Genomic DNA, 16,444 nt, shown 5'->3' on the forward strand with positions numbered 1-16,444 from the left:
ACCCCATTCATAGACTGTTCACTCTACTACCGCATGGCAAGCGGTATCGGAGTGCCAAGTCTAGGACAAAAAGGCTTCTTAACAGTTTTTACCCCCAAGCCATAAGACTCCTGAACAGGTAACCAAATGGTTACCCGGACTATTTGCATTGTGTGCCCCCCAACCCCTCTTTTACGCTGGTGCTACTCTCTGTTTATCATATATGCATAGTCACTTTAACTATACATTCATGTACATACTACCTCAATTGGCCCGACCAAACAGTGCTCCCGCACATTGGCTAACCGGGCTATCTGCATTGTGTCCCACCCACCACCCGCCAACCCCTCTTTTACGCTACTGCTACTCTCTGTTCATCATATATGCATAGTCACTTTAACCATACCTATATGTACATACTACCTCAATAAGCCTGACTAACCGGTGTCTGAATATAGCCATGCTACTGTTATTTTCAAATGTCTTTTTACTGTTGTTTTATTTCTTTACTTACCTACACACACACACACACACACATACCTTTTTTTTTCGCACTATTGGTTAGAGGCTGTAAGTACGCATTTCACTGTAAGGTCTACACCTGTTGTATTCGGGGCACGTGACAAATAAACTTTGATTTGATTTGATATAATGTTTACATACCCTACATTACTCATCTCATATGTATATACTGTACTCTATACCATCTACTGCATCTTGCCTATGCCGTTCGGCCATCGCTCATTCATATATTTTTATGTACATATTCTTATTCATTCCTTTACACTTGTGTGTATAAGGTAGTTGTTGTGAAATTGTTAGATTACTTGTTAGATATTACTGCATGGTCGGAACTAGAAGCACAAGCATTTCGCTACGCTCGCATTAACATCTGCTAACCATGTGTATGTGACAAATAAAATTTGATTTGATTTGATCATTAAAACAATACAGAAATATACTACGGAAAAAGAAGGAACAGCACGTCAGAAATCAGCTCAATGTAATTGAAGAATCTAGACTAAACATTTCTTGGAAAATTGGAAAACACTAAACAAACAACAACACAAATAATTATCTATCCAAAATGGAGATGTATGGGTAAACCACTTCTCCAATCTTTTTGTCCCTACTGTTCTAAAAACATATACATGATCAAATACAAATCTTAGAATCAAATATTAATAAAGACAACCAGAACCCACAGGATTCTCCAATTACCTTGAATGAAATGATAAAATATACAGATAACAAATTCCAATTGGCTATACTTAAACTCTTTAACCTCATCCTTAGCTCTGGCATCTTCCTCAATATTTAGAACCAAGGACTGATCACCCCAATCCCCAAAAGTGGAGACAAATTTGACCCCAATAACTACCGTGGGATATGCGTCAACAGCAACCTTCAAAAATCCTCTGCATTATCATTAACAGCAGACTGAGCAAGTGTCAAATTTGATTTTTAACAAATTATCGGACGACAGACCACGTATTCACCCTGCACACCCTAATAGACAAACAAAGAAACAAAAACAAAGGCAAAGTCTTCTCATGCTTTGTTGATTTCAAAAAAGTCTTCGACTCAATTTAGCATGAGGGTCTGCTATACAAATTGATAGACATTATAAAATCCATGCACACAAACAACAAGTGTGCACTTAAAATTGGCAAAAAACACACACATTTATTCCCACAGGGCCGGGGGGTGAGACAGGCATGCAGCTTAAGCCCCACCCTCTTCAACATATAGATCAACGAATTGGCGAGGGCACTAGAACAGTCTGCAGCACCCGGCCTCACCTTACTAGAATCTCAAGTCAAATGTCTACTGTTTGCTGATGATCTGGTGCTTCTGTCCCCAACCAAGGAGGGCCTACAGCAGCACCCAGAACTTCTGCACAGATTCTGCCAGACCTGGGCCCTGACAGTAAATCTCAGTAAGACAAAAATAATGATGTTCCAAAAAAGGTCCAGTCGCCAGGACCACAAATACAAATTCCATCTAGACTCCGTTGCCCTAAAACACACAAAAAACTATACATACCTCGGCCTAAACATCAGCGCCACAGGTAACTTCCACAAAGCTGTGAACGATCTGAGAGACAAGGCAAGAAGGGCCTTCTATGCCATCAAAAGGAACATAAAATTTGACATACCAATTAGGATCTGGCTAAAAATACTTGAATCAGTTATAGAACCAATTGCCCTTTATGGTTGTGAGGTCTGGGGTCCGCTCACCAACCAAGAATTCACAAAATGGGACAAACACCAAATTGAGACTCTGCATGCAGAATTCGGCAAAAATATCCTCTGTGTACAACGTAAAACACAAAATAATCTATGCAAAGCAGAATTAGGCCGATACCCGCTAATTATCAAAATCCAGAAAAGAGACGTTAAATTATACAACCACCTAAAAGGAAGCGAATCCCAAACCTTCCATAACAAATCCATCACCTACAGAGAGATGAACCTGGAGAAGAGTCCCCTAAGCAAGCTGGTCCTGGGTCTCTGTTCACAAACATAAACAGACCCCAGGACAGCAATACAATTAGACCCATCATGAGAAAACAAAAAGATAATTACTTGACACATTGGAAAGAATTGGCCCTAAACAGAGAGTACATAGTGGCAGAATACCTGACCACTGTGACTGACCCTAAATTAAGGAAAGCTTTGACTATGTACAGACTCAGTGAGCATAGCCTTGCTATTGAGAATGGCTGCTGTAGGCAGACCTGGCTCTCAAGAGAAGACAGACCTGGCTCTCAAGAGAAGACAGGCTACGTGCACACTGCCCACAAAATGAGGTGGAAACTGAGCTGCAATTCCTAACCTCCTGCCAAATGTATGACCATATTAGAGACACATATTTCCCTCAGATTATACAGATCCACAAGAATTAAAATACAAACCCAATTTTCATAAACTCCCATATCTACTGGGTGAAATACCACAGTGTGCCATCACAGCAGCAGTATGTGTGACCTGTTGCCACATGAAAAGCGCAACCAGTGAAGAACAAACACCATTGTAAATACAGCCCATATTTATGTTTACTTATTTTCCCTTTTGTACTTTAACCATTTGCACAACGTTACAACACTGTATATATACATAATATGACTTTTGTGATGTAATGTTTACTGTTCATTTTTATTGTTTATTTCAGTTCTGTATATTATCTACTTCACTTGCTTTGTCAATGTTAACATATGTTTCCCATGCCAATAAAGCCCCTTGAATTGAATTGAGAGAGGGAAAGAGACAGACAGGGAGAGAGACAGACAGGGAGAGAGACAGACAGGGAGAGAGAGAAAACAATGACTAGGTACAGACTCAGTGAGCACAGTCTGGCTATAGAGACCTGTCGTCACAGGCAAACCTAGCTGCCCAGAGAGGACAGGCTGTGCTCACTCTGCTCCAGGGGACAGGTAGAGATAGAGCTGCATTTCCTATCACACTTTGACAAATACTCAGACCTAAGAGAATCTTTCTTTCCCCAAATGTTCATTCAGTACAAAGTATGTATTCGGTGAAAAGCCAAAATGTGCAGTTTTGGCAGCCAAATATGTGTCCTCCTGCCACAACCTGAGGCAGTGATAATTGCAATGTAATGTCAATAATATTTCCCATTTCATACCATGTCATGTGTCTTCTCAGTCATGTTGACACTGGTCTACTACTATCACTTTAATGTATTGTCATTCTCATTAATATTGTTGTTGTAGTTGTTGTTACTGGTAACCCCATGTCCACTACTACTATTAATATTGTTGTTGGTCCCACCATTTTAGCTTTTTGTATACTTTAACAATGTAAGTCATTTAACTTGCCATGTCAATAAAGTCTATTGAATTGAGAGAGAGAGATACAGTGAGATACAGAGAGAGAGAGATACAGAGAGAGAGATACACAGAGAGAGAGATACAGAGAGAGAGAGAGACACACACACAGAGAGAGAGAGAGAGACACAGAGAGAGAGAGAGAGAGAGAGTGGAAGAGAGAGACACACACAGAGAGAGAGAGAGAGAGAGAGAGAGAGAGAGAGAGAGACAGAGAGAGACAGAGAGAGAGAGAGTGGAAGAGAGAGACACACAGAGAGAGAGAGAGGGCCTGAGCTGCATAATCACAGAGTAATATGTAAGGTTCCTGTACAGATCAGTGTAATATTCATTTCCTGTACAGATCAGTGTAATATTCATTTCCTGTACACATCAGTGTAATATTCATTTCCTGTACAGATCAGTGTAATATTCATTTCCTGTAATATTCACTTTCTGTACAGATCCGTGTAATATTCATGTCCTGTACAGATCAGTGGATAGTACTAAATCATATTTCCAACCAGCTTCCTCCGTCTGTCTCAGGTGGCTCTGAAGCTGTGGGGCTTCAGCACACCCTGGGAGCTCTGTTTCTGTCTCCAGTGTTCCGAGCTTCCGGCTCGTGTGTTTTGAGAACGGCCCGTTTACCTGCGGTCCCAGAGGCAGCCATTAACGGTAAGAGTCTGTAATGAGGCCTGGGGTCTCTAACGGCTGCTGGGCCTGCTAGCTCTAATGGTCTATTAGACCTTGGAGACAGAGACAGAGAGGCAGGAGGGAGGACAGGCCTGCTAGCTCTAATGGTCTATTAGACTTTGGAGACAGAGACAGAGAGGCAGGAGGGAGGACAGGCCTGCTAGCTCTAATGGTCTATTAGACCTTGGAGACAGAGACAGAGAGGCAGGAGGGAAAGGAGGCCTGCTAGCTCTAATGGTCTATTAGACCTTGGAGACAGAGACAGAGAGGCAGGAGGGAAAGGAGGCCTGCTAGCTCCTGCTGTGTTCTCACTGCTCATTACTGGAACAATCTCATCAAATGGGCTTCTCTCACTGTTTTAAAGGACCAAAAACATCTCACAGTATTTTGTTCATTAGTCCACTGTTAATATGGTCCCAAACATTGTGCATGTTAGCAGTTAAGTTTTAAAAAGCAAAAAGTGTGGAGATACGTTTCGCATGATATGATGACATGGTGAGGCATGCACCATTTTTTGGGACCATATCAGTGGACTAATGAACAAAACACTACATTGTTTGAGTAAAGTAATAAATGAAGACTCTCAGACTGTTACTAGCTACAGCATTGGTATCTGGACACACACACACACACACGCACACACACGCACACACACGCACACACATGCACACACATGCACACACATGCACACACACACCATAAACACAAACACAGACACACACCCACCACAGGCCAGGAGATAAAGCCAGCCATGTTGTAGAAGCTATTAATAACCCAGAGAGAGACAGACTGATGGAGAGTCACAGAGCACTTCACACACACAGAGGAGGGGAGAGGGGAGGAGAGGAGGGGAGAGGTGAGGAAAGGTGGGGAGATGAGAGGTGAGGAGGGAAGATGTGATGAGAGGAGATGTGAGGAGGGGAGATGGGAGGTGATGAGGGGAGAGGAGATGTGTTGAGTGGAGATGAGAGGTGAGGAGGGGAGAGGAGATGTGATGAGAGGAGATGAGAGGTGAGGTGAGGAGGGGAGGGGAGAGGAGATGTGATTAAAGGAGATGAGAGGTGAGGAGGGAAGAGGAGAGGTGAGGAGATGAGAGGTGAGGAGGGGAGATGTGATGAGAGGAGATGAGAGGTGAGGAGGGGAGGGGAGATGAGATGAGAGGAGATGAGAGGTGAGGAGGGGAGAGGAGAGGTGAGGAGGGGAGATGAGATGTGATGAGAGGAGATGAGAGGTGAGGAAGGGAAATGAGAGGTGAGGAGGTGAGGAGGGGAGAAGAGAGGTGAGGAGGTGAGATTACAGGTGAGGAGGAGAGATGAGGTGAGGAGAGGAGAGATGAGGGGAAGAGAGGTGAGGAGACGAGAGAAGACGAGAGGTGAGGAGAGGTGAGGAGGGGAGAGAAGATGAGAGGAGAGGGGAGAGGTGAGGAAAGGAAAGGAAAGGAGAAAAGAGAAGATGTGGGGAGAGGAGAGGAGCAAAGAGGGGAGAGAAGAGGAAAGGAGAAGAGAGAAGAGGTGAGGTGAGGAGATGAGAGGGGAGGGCCACAGAGGACAGTATAGATCCCCAGGGGGAGTGTGTATAAGTGTTCACCTCCAGTACCCGTCCACTGATGTATCTGCTGCACGTCTCACACTTAACCCCAAACTGGGCATGGTAGTCAGACTCACAGTACGGCACATTGTCCCTGAAACACAAAGGCAAACAATTACAATCAAAGGTGTGTGTACATGTATCTGATGACATCATCAGGGTCTCTCTCTCTGTGTGCGTGTGTGTGTGTGTGTGTGTGTGTGTGTGTGTGTGTGTGTGTGTGTGTGTGTGTGTGTGTGTGTGTGGTGTGTCTGTCTGTGTGTGTGTGTGTGTGCATGCCCAAGTGCCCATGTGTACATACGTCTGTGTGTGCGGTTGTGTGTGTGTGTGTGTGTGTGTGGTTTCTGTCTGTGTGTGTGTGCATGCCCAAGTGTCTGTGTGTATATACGTGTGTGTGTGTGTGTGTGTGTGTGTGTGTGTGTGTGTGTGTGTGTGTGTGCTTGTGTGCGTGTGTGCGTGCGTGTGTGTGTGTGTATGCGTGTGTGTGTGTGTGTGTACTGACTTGCTGATGTATTCCCCAGTGAGGACCATGTTGCAGGTTTGACACTTGAAGCAGCTGACATGCCACTGTTTCTCCAATGCCAGCAGAGACTGTCCCTGTTTTATATCTTCTCCACACCCCGAACAGTCTGGAGAGAGAGGGAGGAGGGGTGGGAGATAGGGGGAGAGGAGGGGGAGATGGGGAGAGGGAGGGGGAGAGGAGGAGGAAGAGGAGGGGGAAGAGAAGGGGAGATGGGGAGAGGGATAGGGGGAGGGAGAGAATGGGGGAGAGGGGGAGGGAGTAGGAGGGGAGAGGGAGAGGGGGAGAGAGGGAGAAATGTAGGGGGGATTGGGAGAGGGAGAGAGAGAGAGAGGGAGATGGGGAGAGGGAAAGAGGGAGGGGGAGCGAGGGGGAGGGAGGGGAGGACGAGGTAAGAGGGAGAAAAGGGGAGGGGAGAAGAGGGGGGAGATGGGAGGGGGTGAGAAGGGGGAGAGGGTGATGGGAGGGGGAGAGAGGGGGTGGAGGAGAGAGAGAAGGGAGAGTGGAGGGGGAGTGGAGTGGGAGAGGGAGGAGGAGGGGAGAGAGGGGGAAATAGGCGACGAGAAAAGTGAGAGAATTAGGGGTGTGAGAGAAAAAAGTGAGAGAGGGACAACATTTCTGACCCGTGAAGACCTCTAGAGGGCGGGACTTACGGCTGGGTCCGTGGATCTTGATTGGTTCGTTGGAGGTGACAAGTGTGTGAGAACACTGCTGACACACACAGTCCTTCCCACTGAACGTCACTCTGTCTCCGATAGGGAACGGCTTCCTGCATGGGGGAGATACATACTGATTAATACACACACTTGCGTACACATACACACGCATGCACGCACACACACCCTGCGCCCAGGGGAGACACCACAGCTGGTGCCACCTGGTCATTGTCCTCATCACTGCACAACCAATGCTCTCACGCCATGCCGGGATGAGGACACACACACACACACACACACACAAAACAAACTGGTTTCACAGTGACTGAGGAAAATTAACTCAGAAGCCTATAAAGCCCAGCTTTAGACACATGCAGGAACAACCTCTTACTTTACCCAGAAAAGGCTGTGTGTGTGTGGGTGTGTATGTGTGTGTTTGTATGTGTGTGTGTGTGTATGTGTGTGTATGTGTGTGTGTGTGTGTGTATGTGTGTATGTGTGTATGTGTTTGTGTGTGTGTGTGTGTGTGTGTGTGTGTGTGTGTGTGTGTGTGTGTGTGTGTGTGTGTGTGTGTGTGTGTGTGTGTGTGTATGTGTGTGTTGTCAGTGAATATTTGCTGTGTGAGAGCAGGTATCATGTCTTTAGTTGTGAGGAAGATGTCCTTGGATGGCCTACAGAATGTTAGTGTGCTGTCAGGCATGTCTGGAGACCACGGTTTGATGCTTTCAGATAGCTGACGTTCTTAGATGTACTAGACTAGAGGTGTCGTAGACTAGAGGAGTGTGTGTGTGTGACTTTGCTGTTACCTGCGTGTGTGTCTCTTCCTCCAGACACTCTCTGCACCGTCAGCCTTGCTCTGTGCTTTCAACTTTTTACTCTACATATTTAATGGAAGCTGCATAACTCTGGCCACAAACGCAGTGCTGCTATTTCTGTCCCACTCTGACAGCACGCTCTGTATCTCTGTCTCGGTCTCCCACCATCTCTGCTGCATTTTCAAAATACCAGTTCACTGAAAACGCAAGACAGAGCTAACTACAAAATAGCTAAACCTTACACTCACTGTTTCATTTGATCAAATTGATCAATCAGGAATAGATTGTTTGTGTGTGTGTGTGTGTGTGTGCGTGTGTGTGTGTCTGTGTGTGGATGTCTGTGCTTGTGGGCACCTGCAGACACTGCAGACGAAGCAGGTAGGGTGGTAGGTCCTCCCCAGAGCAGAGACCACCTCCCCGGTGATGAATCCATCACAGCGGTCACAGCGTGTCCCATACAGACGCTGGTAGTCTGACGTACAGATGTACTCACCACTCTTCTGATAGAACCCAGATCTAGCCAGGCCACACCCACACACTGGAGAGAGATAGAGATGGGGGAGAGAAAGAAAGATGGGGCAGAGAGAGAGACAGGGGGGAGAGAGACAGGGGGGAGAGAGACGGTAGGGTGGGGGGAGAAAAAGCGACAGAGAAGGGGGAGTGAGAGAGAGATGGGGAGAGAGAGAGAGAGAGAGAGATGGGAGAGAGTGAGAGAGAGAGAGAGATGGGAGAGAGTGAGGGGAGGAAGAGAGACACAGAGGGGGGAGTGAGAGAGAGATGGGGGAGAGTGAGGGGAGAAAGCGAGACAGAGAGAGGGGAGGGAGAGAGAGAGGGGGAGAGAATGGGAGAGAGAGGGAGGGAGAGGAGGAAAGAAAGAGAGAAAGAGAGAGACAGTGGATTAGGTTAAAGACTGAACACTCAAACTATTCTAAATTAACAAGCACGGAAAAAACTAAATACAAAACTGATTGCAGCAAGCTACAGTAATTCCTCGGCTTTAGCTTAGGTGGCAAAGCTAGTCTATATCCTGGATTTGGACCGAGTTGGTCACATCTGCCCCACTTCCACAGTAAACTGTTCGAAATGAGCCAATTAGTGCTTTATGGGGAGCTCAGAGGGTTGTTTAGTGGTGGTTCAGACAGAGAGGAACTTTGTTGGGTTTCATTAGGTTTCCTCCTCCCTACTTCTCCAGACAGAAAATAAAGACAGACAGACATAAACATGGTTGTGTGTGTGTGTATTTGCGTGCCTGCATACTTGCGTTCATGAGTGTGTTTCTGGGTGTCCTGTATACATTTTGTGGCTAACAGTTTGCTGTGATGTGAAAATAAAGACAATGTGGAAAACTCATTTTCTCCAGAAGATCCAGAAACGACTCCATCATTATAGATCAATGAGACGGAACAAAAGGACTTTTCCTACATTTCATCACACACCACCACGTTCTCCACCAGAAGAGAGAGAAAGAAAGAGAGGGGAATGGAGAGAGAAAGAGAGGGAAATGGAGAGAGAAAGAGAGGGAAATGGAGAGAGAAAGAGAGGGAAATGGAGAGAGAAAGAGAGGGGAATGGAGAGAGAAAGAGAGGGGAATGGAGAGAGAAAGAGAGGGGAATGGAGAGAGAAAGAGAGGGAAATGGAGAGAGAAAGAGAGGGGAATGGAGAGAGAAAGAGAGGGGAATGGAGAGAGAAAGAGAGGGAAATGGAGAGAGAAAGAGAGGGGAATGGAGAGAGAAAGAGAGGGGAATGGAGAGAGAAAGGGAGGGGAATGGAGAGAGAAAGAGAGGGAAATGGAGAGAGAAAGAGAGGGGAATGGAGAGAGAAAGAGAGGGGAATGGAGAGAGAAAGAGAGGGGAATGGAGAGAGAAAGAGAGGGGAATGGAGAGAGAAAGAGAGGGGAATGGAGAGAGAAAGAGAGGGGAATGGAGAGAGAAAGAGAGGGACATGGAGAGAGAAAGAGAGGGACATGGAGAGAGAAAGAGAGGGAAATAGAGAGAGAAAGAGAGGGGAATGGAGAGAGAAAGAGAGGGGAATGGAGAGAGAAAGAGAGGGAAATGGAGAGAGAAAGAGAGGGGAATGGAGAGAGAAAGAGAGGGAAATGGAGAGAGAAAGAGAGGGAAATGGAGAGAGAAAGAGAGGGGAATGGAGAGAGAAAGAGAGGGAAATGGAGAGAGAAAGAGAGGGGAATGGAGAGAGAAAGAGAGGGAAATGGAGAGAGAAAGAGAGGGAAATGGAGAGAGAAAGAGAGGGAAATGGAGAGAGAAAGAGAGGGGAATGGAGAGAGAAAGAGAGGGACATGGAGAGAGAAAGAGAGGGACATGGAGAGAGAAAGAGAGGGAAATAGAGAGAGAAAGAGAGGGGAATGGAGAGAGAAAGAGAGGGGAATGGAGAGAGCGAGAGAGGGGAATAGAGAGAGTGAGAGAGAGGGGAATGGAGAGAGAAAGGGAGGGGAATGGAAAGAGCGAGAGAGAGAGAGAGACTACCAGTGGCGACCCGTCATTCAGGGCTGGTCGCTAACATGGTCTCTTTATTGTTTTCTTGAGTAAGGCAGCTCTGGTGGGCAGCTCCAACATGCAGGTGTTTCAGCCTAGCTCAGTGCTTTCTGTGGTGGTGGGGCAGCTCCTACATGCAGGTGTTTCAGCCTAGCTCAGTGCTTTCTGTGGTGGTGGGGCAGCTCCAACATGCAGGTGTTTCAGCCTAGCTCAGTGCTTTCTGTGGTGGTGGGGCAGCTCCTACATGCAGGTGTTTCAGCCTAGCTCAGTGCTTTCTGTGGTGGTGGGGCAGCTCCAACATGCAGGTGTTTCAGCCTAGCTCAGTGCTTTCTGTGGTGGTGGGGCAGCTCCTACATGCAGGTGTTTCAGCCTAGCTCAGTGCTTTCTGTGGTGGTGGGGCAGCTCCAACATGCAGGTGTTTCAGCCTAGCTCAGTGCTTTCTGTGGTGGTGGGGCAGCTCCAACATGCAGGTGTTTCAGCCTAGCTCAGTGCTTTCTGTGGTGGTGGGGCAGCTCCAACATGCAGGTGTTTCAGCCTAGCTCAGTGCTTTCTGTGGTGGTGGGGCAGCTCCAACATGCAGGTGTTTCAGCCTAGCTCAGTGCTTTCTGTGGTGGTGGGTAGGCCAGCGGAAAATACGGCACGTAGGGGTTGGTAATGTTCTCTAGTTGGGTCGTGATTGGCCACGTGTTCTGTCACTGATGGGGACACTACCTCACCGCAAAATCTACAGGGAGAGCTCCAAAAAATGTCCCTTGTGTTCTGCCATAGAGTTACATTAGAAGTGCCCATCCAAGAAGGCTCAAGGTCATTGGCCACAGATAAAATAATGTCAAATCCCATTATATCTATCGTAGCTTTGATTGGGCTGACCATGTCAACATCATACTTTCAAAATCTTAGCTAGCAGTCATCATCATGAATCATCATGAAGTCGACAATCTACTGGCAAATCCTTTTCAAACCTTGCCATATGAACAAAAATTATGACGAGAAATTAGAGATGAGACAACAAACATCAGCAATTGGACATAAACATTACACAACAAGTTGGAAATCTCAAATTCAACAATGAGTGGTTTGGAAGGAATCAGTGGCTAACTGCAAACATTGCAAAGCAATCACTAGTCTGCTATTCAGTGGAGTGGGTGTGTGGTTCAAGTCTGGGTTTAAGGGTCTAAACATTCAACATTGTCCATGCTGTCAATCCAGCATGATTTCTGCCACGTTCTAAACAACTGGAAACTCAAAACTGGGAAATCTCAGATTTCAGTGGTTCAAGACAACTGGGAACTCTGAAAAAAAACAAGCTCCGACTGGGAAAATACGTTTTGAACGGTCATCAAACTCAGAATTTCAAGTCAGGAACTCAGGCCTCTTTCCAGAGCTCCAACCTGAAGATCACTGACGTCATGATTAGACTTAGTTTTTTTCAGAGTTCCCTGTTGTCTTAAAAACACGATAGATCCAGAGAATGCCTGACTTTGATGACACAGTTTTTATGACAACATTTGCCCACGAAGGACCTCCGCGCCACCTTCCTGTTCAAGTGAGCACAGCACAACAAGGTGAGTCCAAAAATGTATTGTATGGTCCTGCATAAATTATGAAATATGCCAGGGAGATATGTATTCTGTAGCTAAGAAAGTAATACTAAGTGTATGTTGTGTAGTAAGCTGTTAGTAGCCCATGTGCCTCACCCTAATAATTTGGTCCCTTTTCCCCTTATAACTTAGCCTCCTGTTCTGATGTCTGCTTATACGCCCCCATTTATTTATCCTACAGTTCTGACTTGGTGTACAGGGAGAAGACTGCAAGAACGACCCATGTTATGAATTCTGTCAATGTACATTTCAAAATTGCTGAACAAATAGTTATATTGACTACGTCCATCCTAGCTCGCTCATGTTCAAATAAACCTACCATTAAAATTATAGAGTGATAATTTCTTTGTCAGTGGGCAAACATACAAAATCAGCAGGCGATCAAATACTTTTTTCCCTCACTGTAAGGGGATGACAACCAGGTAAGAGGCAATCCGTAATTTCAATTAAGAAATGTCTTAATTGAAATTACGGATTGCCTCTTACCTGGTTGTCATCCCCTTACAGTGAGGGAAAAAAGTATTTGATCGCCTGCTGATTTTGTATGTTTGCCCACTGACAAAGAAATGATCAGTCTATAATTTTAATGGTAGGTTTATTTGAACAGTGAGAGACAGAATAACAACAAAAAAATCCAGAAAAACGCATGTCCAAAATTTTATAAAATGTTTTGCATTTTAATGAGGGAAATAAGTATTTGACCCCTCTGCAAAACATGACTTAGTACTTGGTTGCAAAACCCTTGTGGGCAATCACAGAGGTCAGACGTTTCTTGTAGTTGGCCACCAGGTTTGCACACATCTCACGAGGGATTTTGTCCCATCCTCTTTGCAGATCTTCTCCAAGTCATTAAGGTTTCGAGGCTGACGTTTGGCAACTCGAACTTTCAGCTCCCTCCACAGATTTAATATGGGATTAAAGTCTGGAGACTGGCTAGGCCACTCCAGGACGTTAATGTGCTTCTTCTTGAGCCACTCCTTTGTTGCCTTGGCCGTGTGTTTTGGGTCATTGTCATGCTGGAATACCCATCCACATCCCATTTTCAATGCCCTGGCTGAGGGAAGGAGGTTCTTACCCAAGATTTGACGGTACATGGCCCCGACCATTGTCCCTTTGATGCGGTGAAGTTGTCCTGTCCCCTTAGCAGAAAAACACCCCAAAATATAATGTTTCCACCTCCATTTTTGACGGTGGGGATGGTGTTCTTGGGGTCATAGGCAGTATTCCTCCTCCTCCAAACACGGCGAGTTGAGTTGATGCCAAAGAGCTCCATTTTGTTCTCATCTGACCACAACACTTTCACCCAGTTGTCCTCTGAATCGTTCAGATGTTCATTGGCAAACTTCAGATGGGCATGTATATGTGCTTTCTTGAGCAGGGGGACCTTGTGGGCGCTGCAGGATTTCAGTCCTTCACAGCGTAGTGTGTTACCAATTGTTTTCTTGGTGACTATGGTCCCAGCTGCCTTGAGATCATTGACAAGATCCTCCCGTGTAGTTCTGGGCTGATTGCTCACCGTTCTCATGATGATTGCAATTCCACGAGGTGAGATCTTGCGTGGAGCCCCAGGCCAAGGGAGATCGACAGTTATTTTGTGTTTCTTCCATTTGCGAATAATCGCACCAACTGTTGTCACCTTCTCACCAAGCTACTTGGCGATGGTCTTGTAGCCCATTCCAGCCTTGTGTAGGTCTACAATCTTGTCCCTGACATCCTTGGAGAGCTCTTTGGTCTTGGCCATGGTGGAGAGTTTGCAATCTGATTGATTGATTGCTTCTGTGGACAGGTGTCTTTTTTACAGGTAACAAGCTGCGGTTAGGAGCACTCCCTTTAAGAGTGTGCTCCTAATCTCAGCTCGTTACCTGTATAAAAGTCACCTGGGAGCCAGAAATCTTTCTGATTGAGAGGGGGTCAAATACTTATTTCCCTCATTAAAATGCAAATCAATTTATAACATTTTTGACATGCGTTTTTCTGGATATTTTTGTTGTTATTCTGTCTCTCACTGTCAAATAAACCTACCATTAAAATTATATACTGATCGTTTCTTTATCAGTGGGCAAACGTACAAAATCAGCAGGGGATCAAATACTTTTTCCCCCACTGTAATTACGAGACTATGTACAGGGGGTACCGGTACCGAGTCAATGTGTTCGGCGGAACAGGTTAGTCTAAGTAAATTTTACTGTACATGTAGTTAGGGGTAAAGTGACTATAGTGGTTGCTCCATTAAAAGTTTTGTGATTATGATGCGGTACTTAGAGTTCATTTGTGGTTTAGTATGCATTGCATTGTACCCTGCATCAACACTTCATTGCTCCAGACGAGCGCAAGGGGGAGTTACAGCACTGATTATGCTTTTGGGTCTACCGTGTCTCTAACTGACAATGAATGGGTGACATAAATCTAAATAGAAACTGATAATTGTGTACGACTTCAGTATTACTTTCTAAAACTTTTGTTACACTAAGGTTTTATTATAATATTCTGTTAGGATTATTTTGCTCTTACTGTTGTAGTGTAGCCCACTCCCGACCGTTCTTGTTGTACAGCGCCTGAGTGGCGCAACAGTCTAAGACACTGCATGGCAGTCAACCTTTAAAACTTTTTTTTTTTAAATGCACCTTTATTTAACCAGGTAGGCTAGTTGAGAACAAGTTGTCATTTACAACTGCGACCTGGCCAAGTTAAGCATGTCCAAGTTTAGGTCACCTAACAGCACGAGCTCTGAAGATAGATGGGGGGCAATCAATTCAAATATGGTGTCCAGGGCACAGCTGGGGGCAGAAGGTGGTCTACAGCAATCGGCAATGGTGAGAGACTTGTTTCTAGAAAGGTGGATTTTTAAAAGTAGAAGCTCAAATTGTTTGGGGACAGACCTGGATAGTAAGACAGAACTCTGCAGGCTATCTCTGCCGTAGATTGCAACTCTGCCCTCTTTTTAGCAGTTCTATCTTGTCGGAAAATGTTATAGTTAGGGATGGAAATTTCAGGGTTTTTGGTGACCTTCCTAAGCCAGGGTTCAGACACGACTAGGACATATAGGATGGCAGAGTGTGCTAAAGCAGGGAATAAAACAAACTTAGCGAGGACGCTTCTAATGTTAACATGCACGAAACCAAGGCTTTTATGGTTACAGAAGTCAACAAATGAGAGTGCCTGGGGAATGGGAGTGGAGCTAGGCACTGCAGGGCCTGGATTAACCTCTACATCACCAGAGGAGCAGAGGAGGAGTAGGAAAAGGGTACGGCTAAAGGCTATAAGAACTGGCCGTCTAGTGCGTTCGGAAGAGAGAGTAAAAGGAGCAGGTTTCTGGGTGCAGTAGAATAGATTTAATGCATAATGTACAGACAAAGGTATGGTAGGATGTAAGTACAGTGGAGGTAAACCTAGGCATTGAGTGACGATGAGAGAGCTATTGTCTCTAGAGACATCACTTAAACCAGGTGAGGTCACTGTCACAACTCCCGCCGAAGTCGACCCCTCTCCTTGTTCGGGCGGCGTTCGGCGGTCGACGTCACCGGCTTACTAATTGCCACCGATCGATGTTTCACTGTTCGTTTGGTTTTGTCTTTATTGTGTACACCTGTTTTGAGTTTCCCTAATTATGTTCATTATTTAAACCTCTGCATTTCCTGTTTGTCTTGTCGGTGATTGTTTGTCCGTTTAGTGTTGTTGGAGGTGTTTTCTCCAGACTATGTATTTTATGAGAAGATGGATTGAATATTTTAGTAAACACGTTTTGGTTTACCTTCATCCCTGTGTCCTGCGCTTGACTCCTCCACTTCTCTAAGAAGAACCGTTACAGAATCACCGACCACCAATGGAGTCAGCAGGAGCAGCCAGTTCTCCTAATCAGCTAGATGAGCACGTTCAGCAGCAGGCTAAAATGATCCAGGATCTACTGACGGCCATGGATGACGTGCTGCTGACCATGGAGAGAGTGGAGAGGAAAGGATGTCCCGTCGACTCAGCCACACTACCGCCCGGTACACCTCTGGATCCTATCCAACCGCCGTCTGGATCCGGTGGGATTCGGCTCTCGCTCCCGGGAGCGTATGACGGAGCAGCTGCCGGGTGTCAGGGGTTCCTACTCCAGCTAGAGCTCTACCTGGCGGCTGTCTGGCCGCCGCCCTTGGGACGCGAGAGAGTGAGCGCCCTCATCTCCTGTTTGACTGGTAAAGCCCTAGAGTGGGCCAACGCTATCTGTGAGGTGGAAGACCCAACTCGGGAAAACTACGAGGATTTCTCCCGCCGCTTTCGGGCAGTGTTTGATCA

General features: G+C 45.9%; 1 protein-coding gene across 6 annotated transcripts in view; it reads right to left on the reverse strand.

The window, feature by feature from the left end:
• The window catches only part of LOC115205625 (actin-binding LIM protein 3), an 86,685-nt gene that overhangs the window by 38,950 nt on the left and 31,291 nt on the right, over window positions 1–16,444 (reverse strand). For all 6 annotated transcript variants that reach the window (XM_029771798.1, XM_029771796.1, XM_029771797.1 and 3 more), the window contains exons 3-6: window positions 8,431–8,614; window positions 7,259–7,374; window positions 6,588–6,714; window positions 6,086–6,179 (exon numbers count right to left, since the gene is read on the reverse strand). In XM_029771798.1, the coding sequence (XP_029627658.1) occupies window positions 6,086–6,179; window positions 6,588–6,714; window positions 7,259–7,374; window positions 8,431–8,614 (521 nt within the window). The remainder of the gene's footprint in view (window positions 1–6,085; window positions 6,180–6,587; window positions 6,715–7,258; window positions 7,375–8,430; window positions 8,615–16,444) is intronic.

Source organism: Salmo trutta, chromosome 13 (genome assembly GCF_901001165.1).
Source record: "Salmo trutta chromosome 13, fSalTru1.1, whole genome shotgun sequence".
NCBI lineage: Eukaryota > Metazoa > Chordata > Actinopteri > Salmoniformes > Salmonidae > Salmo > Salmo trutta.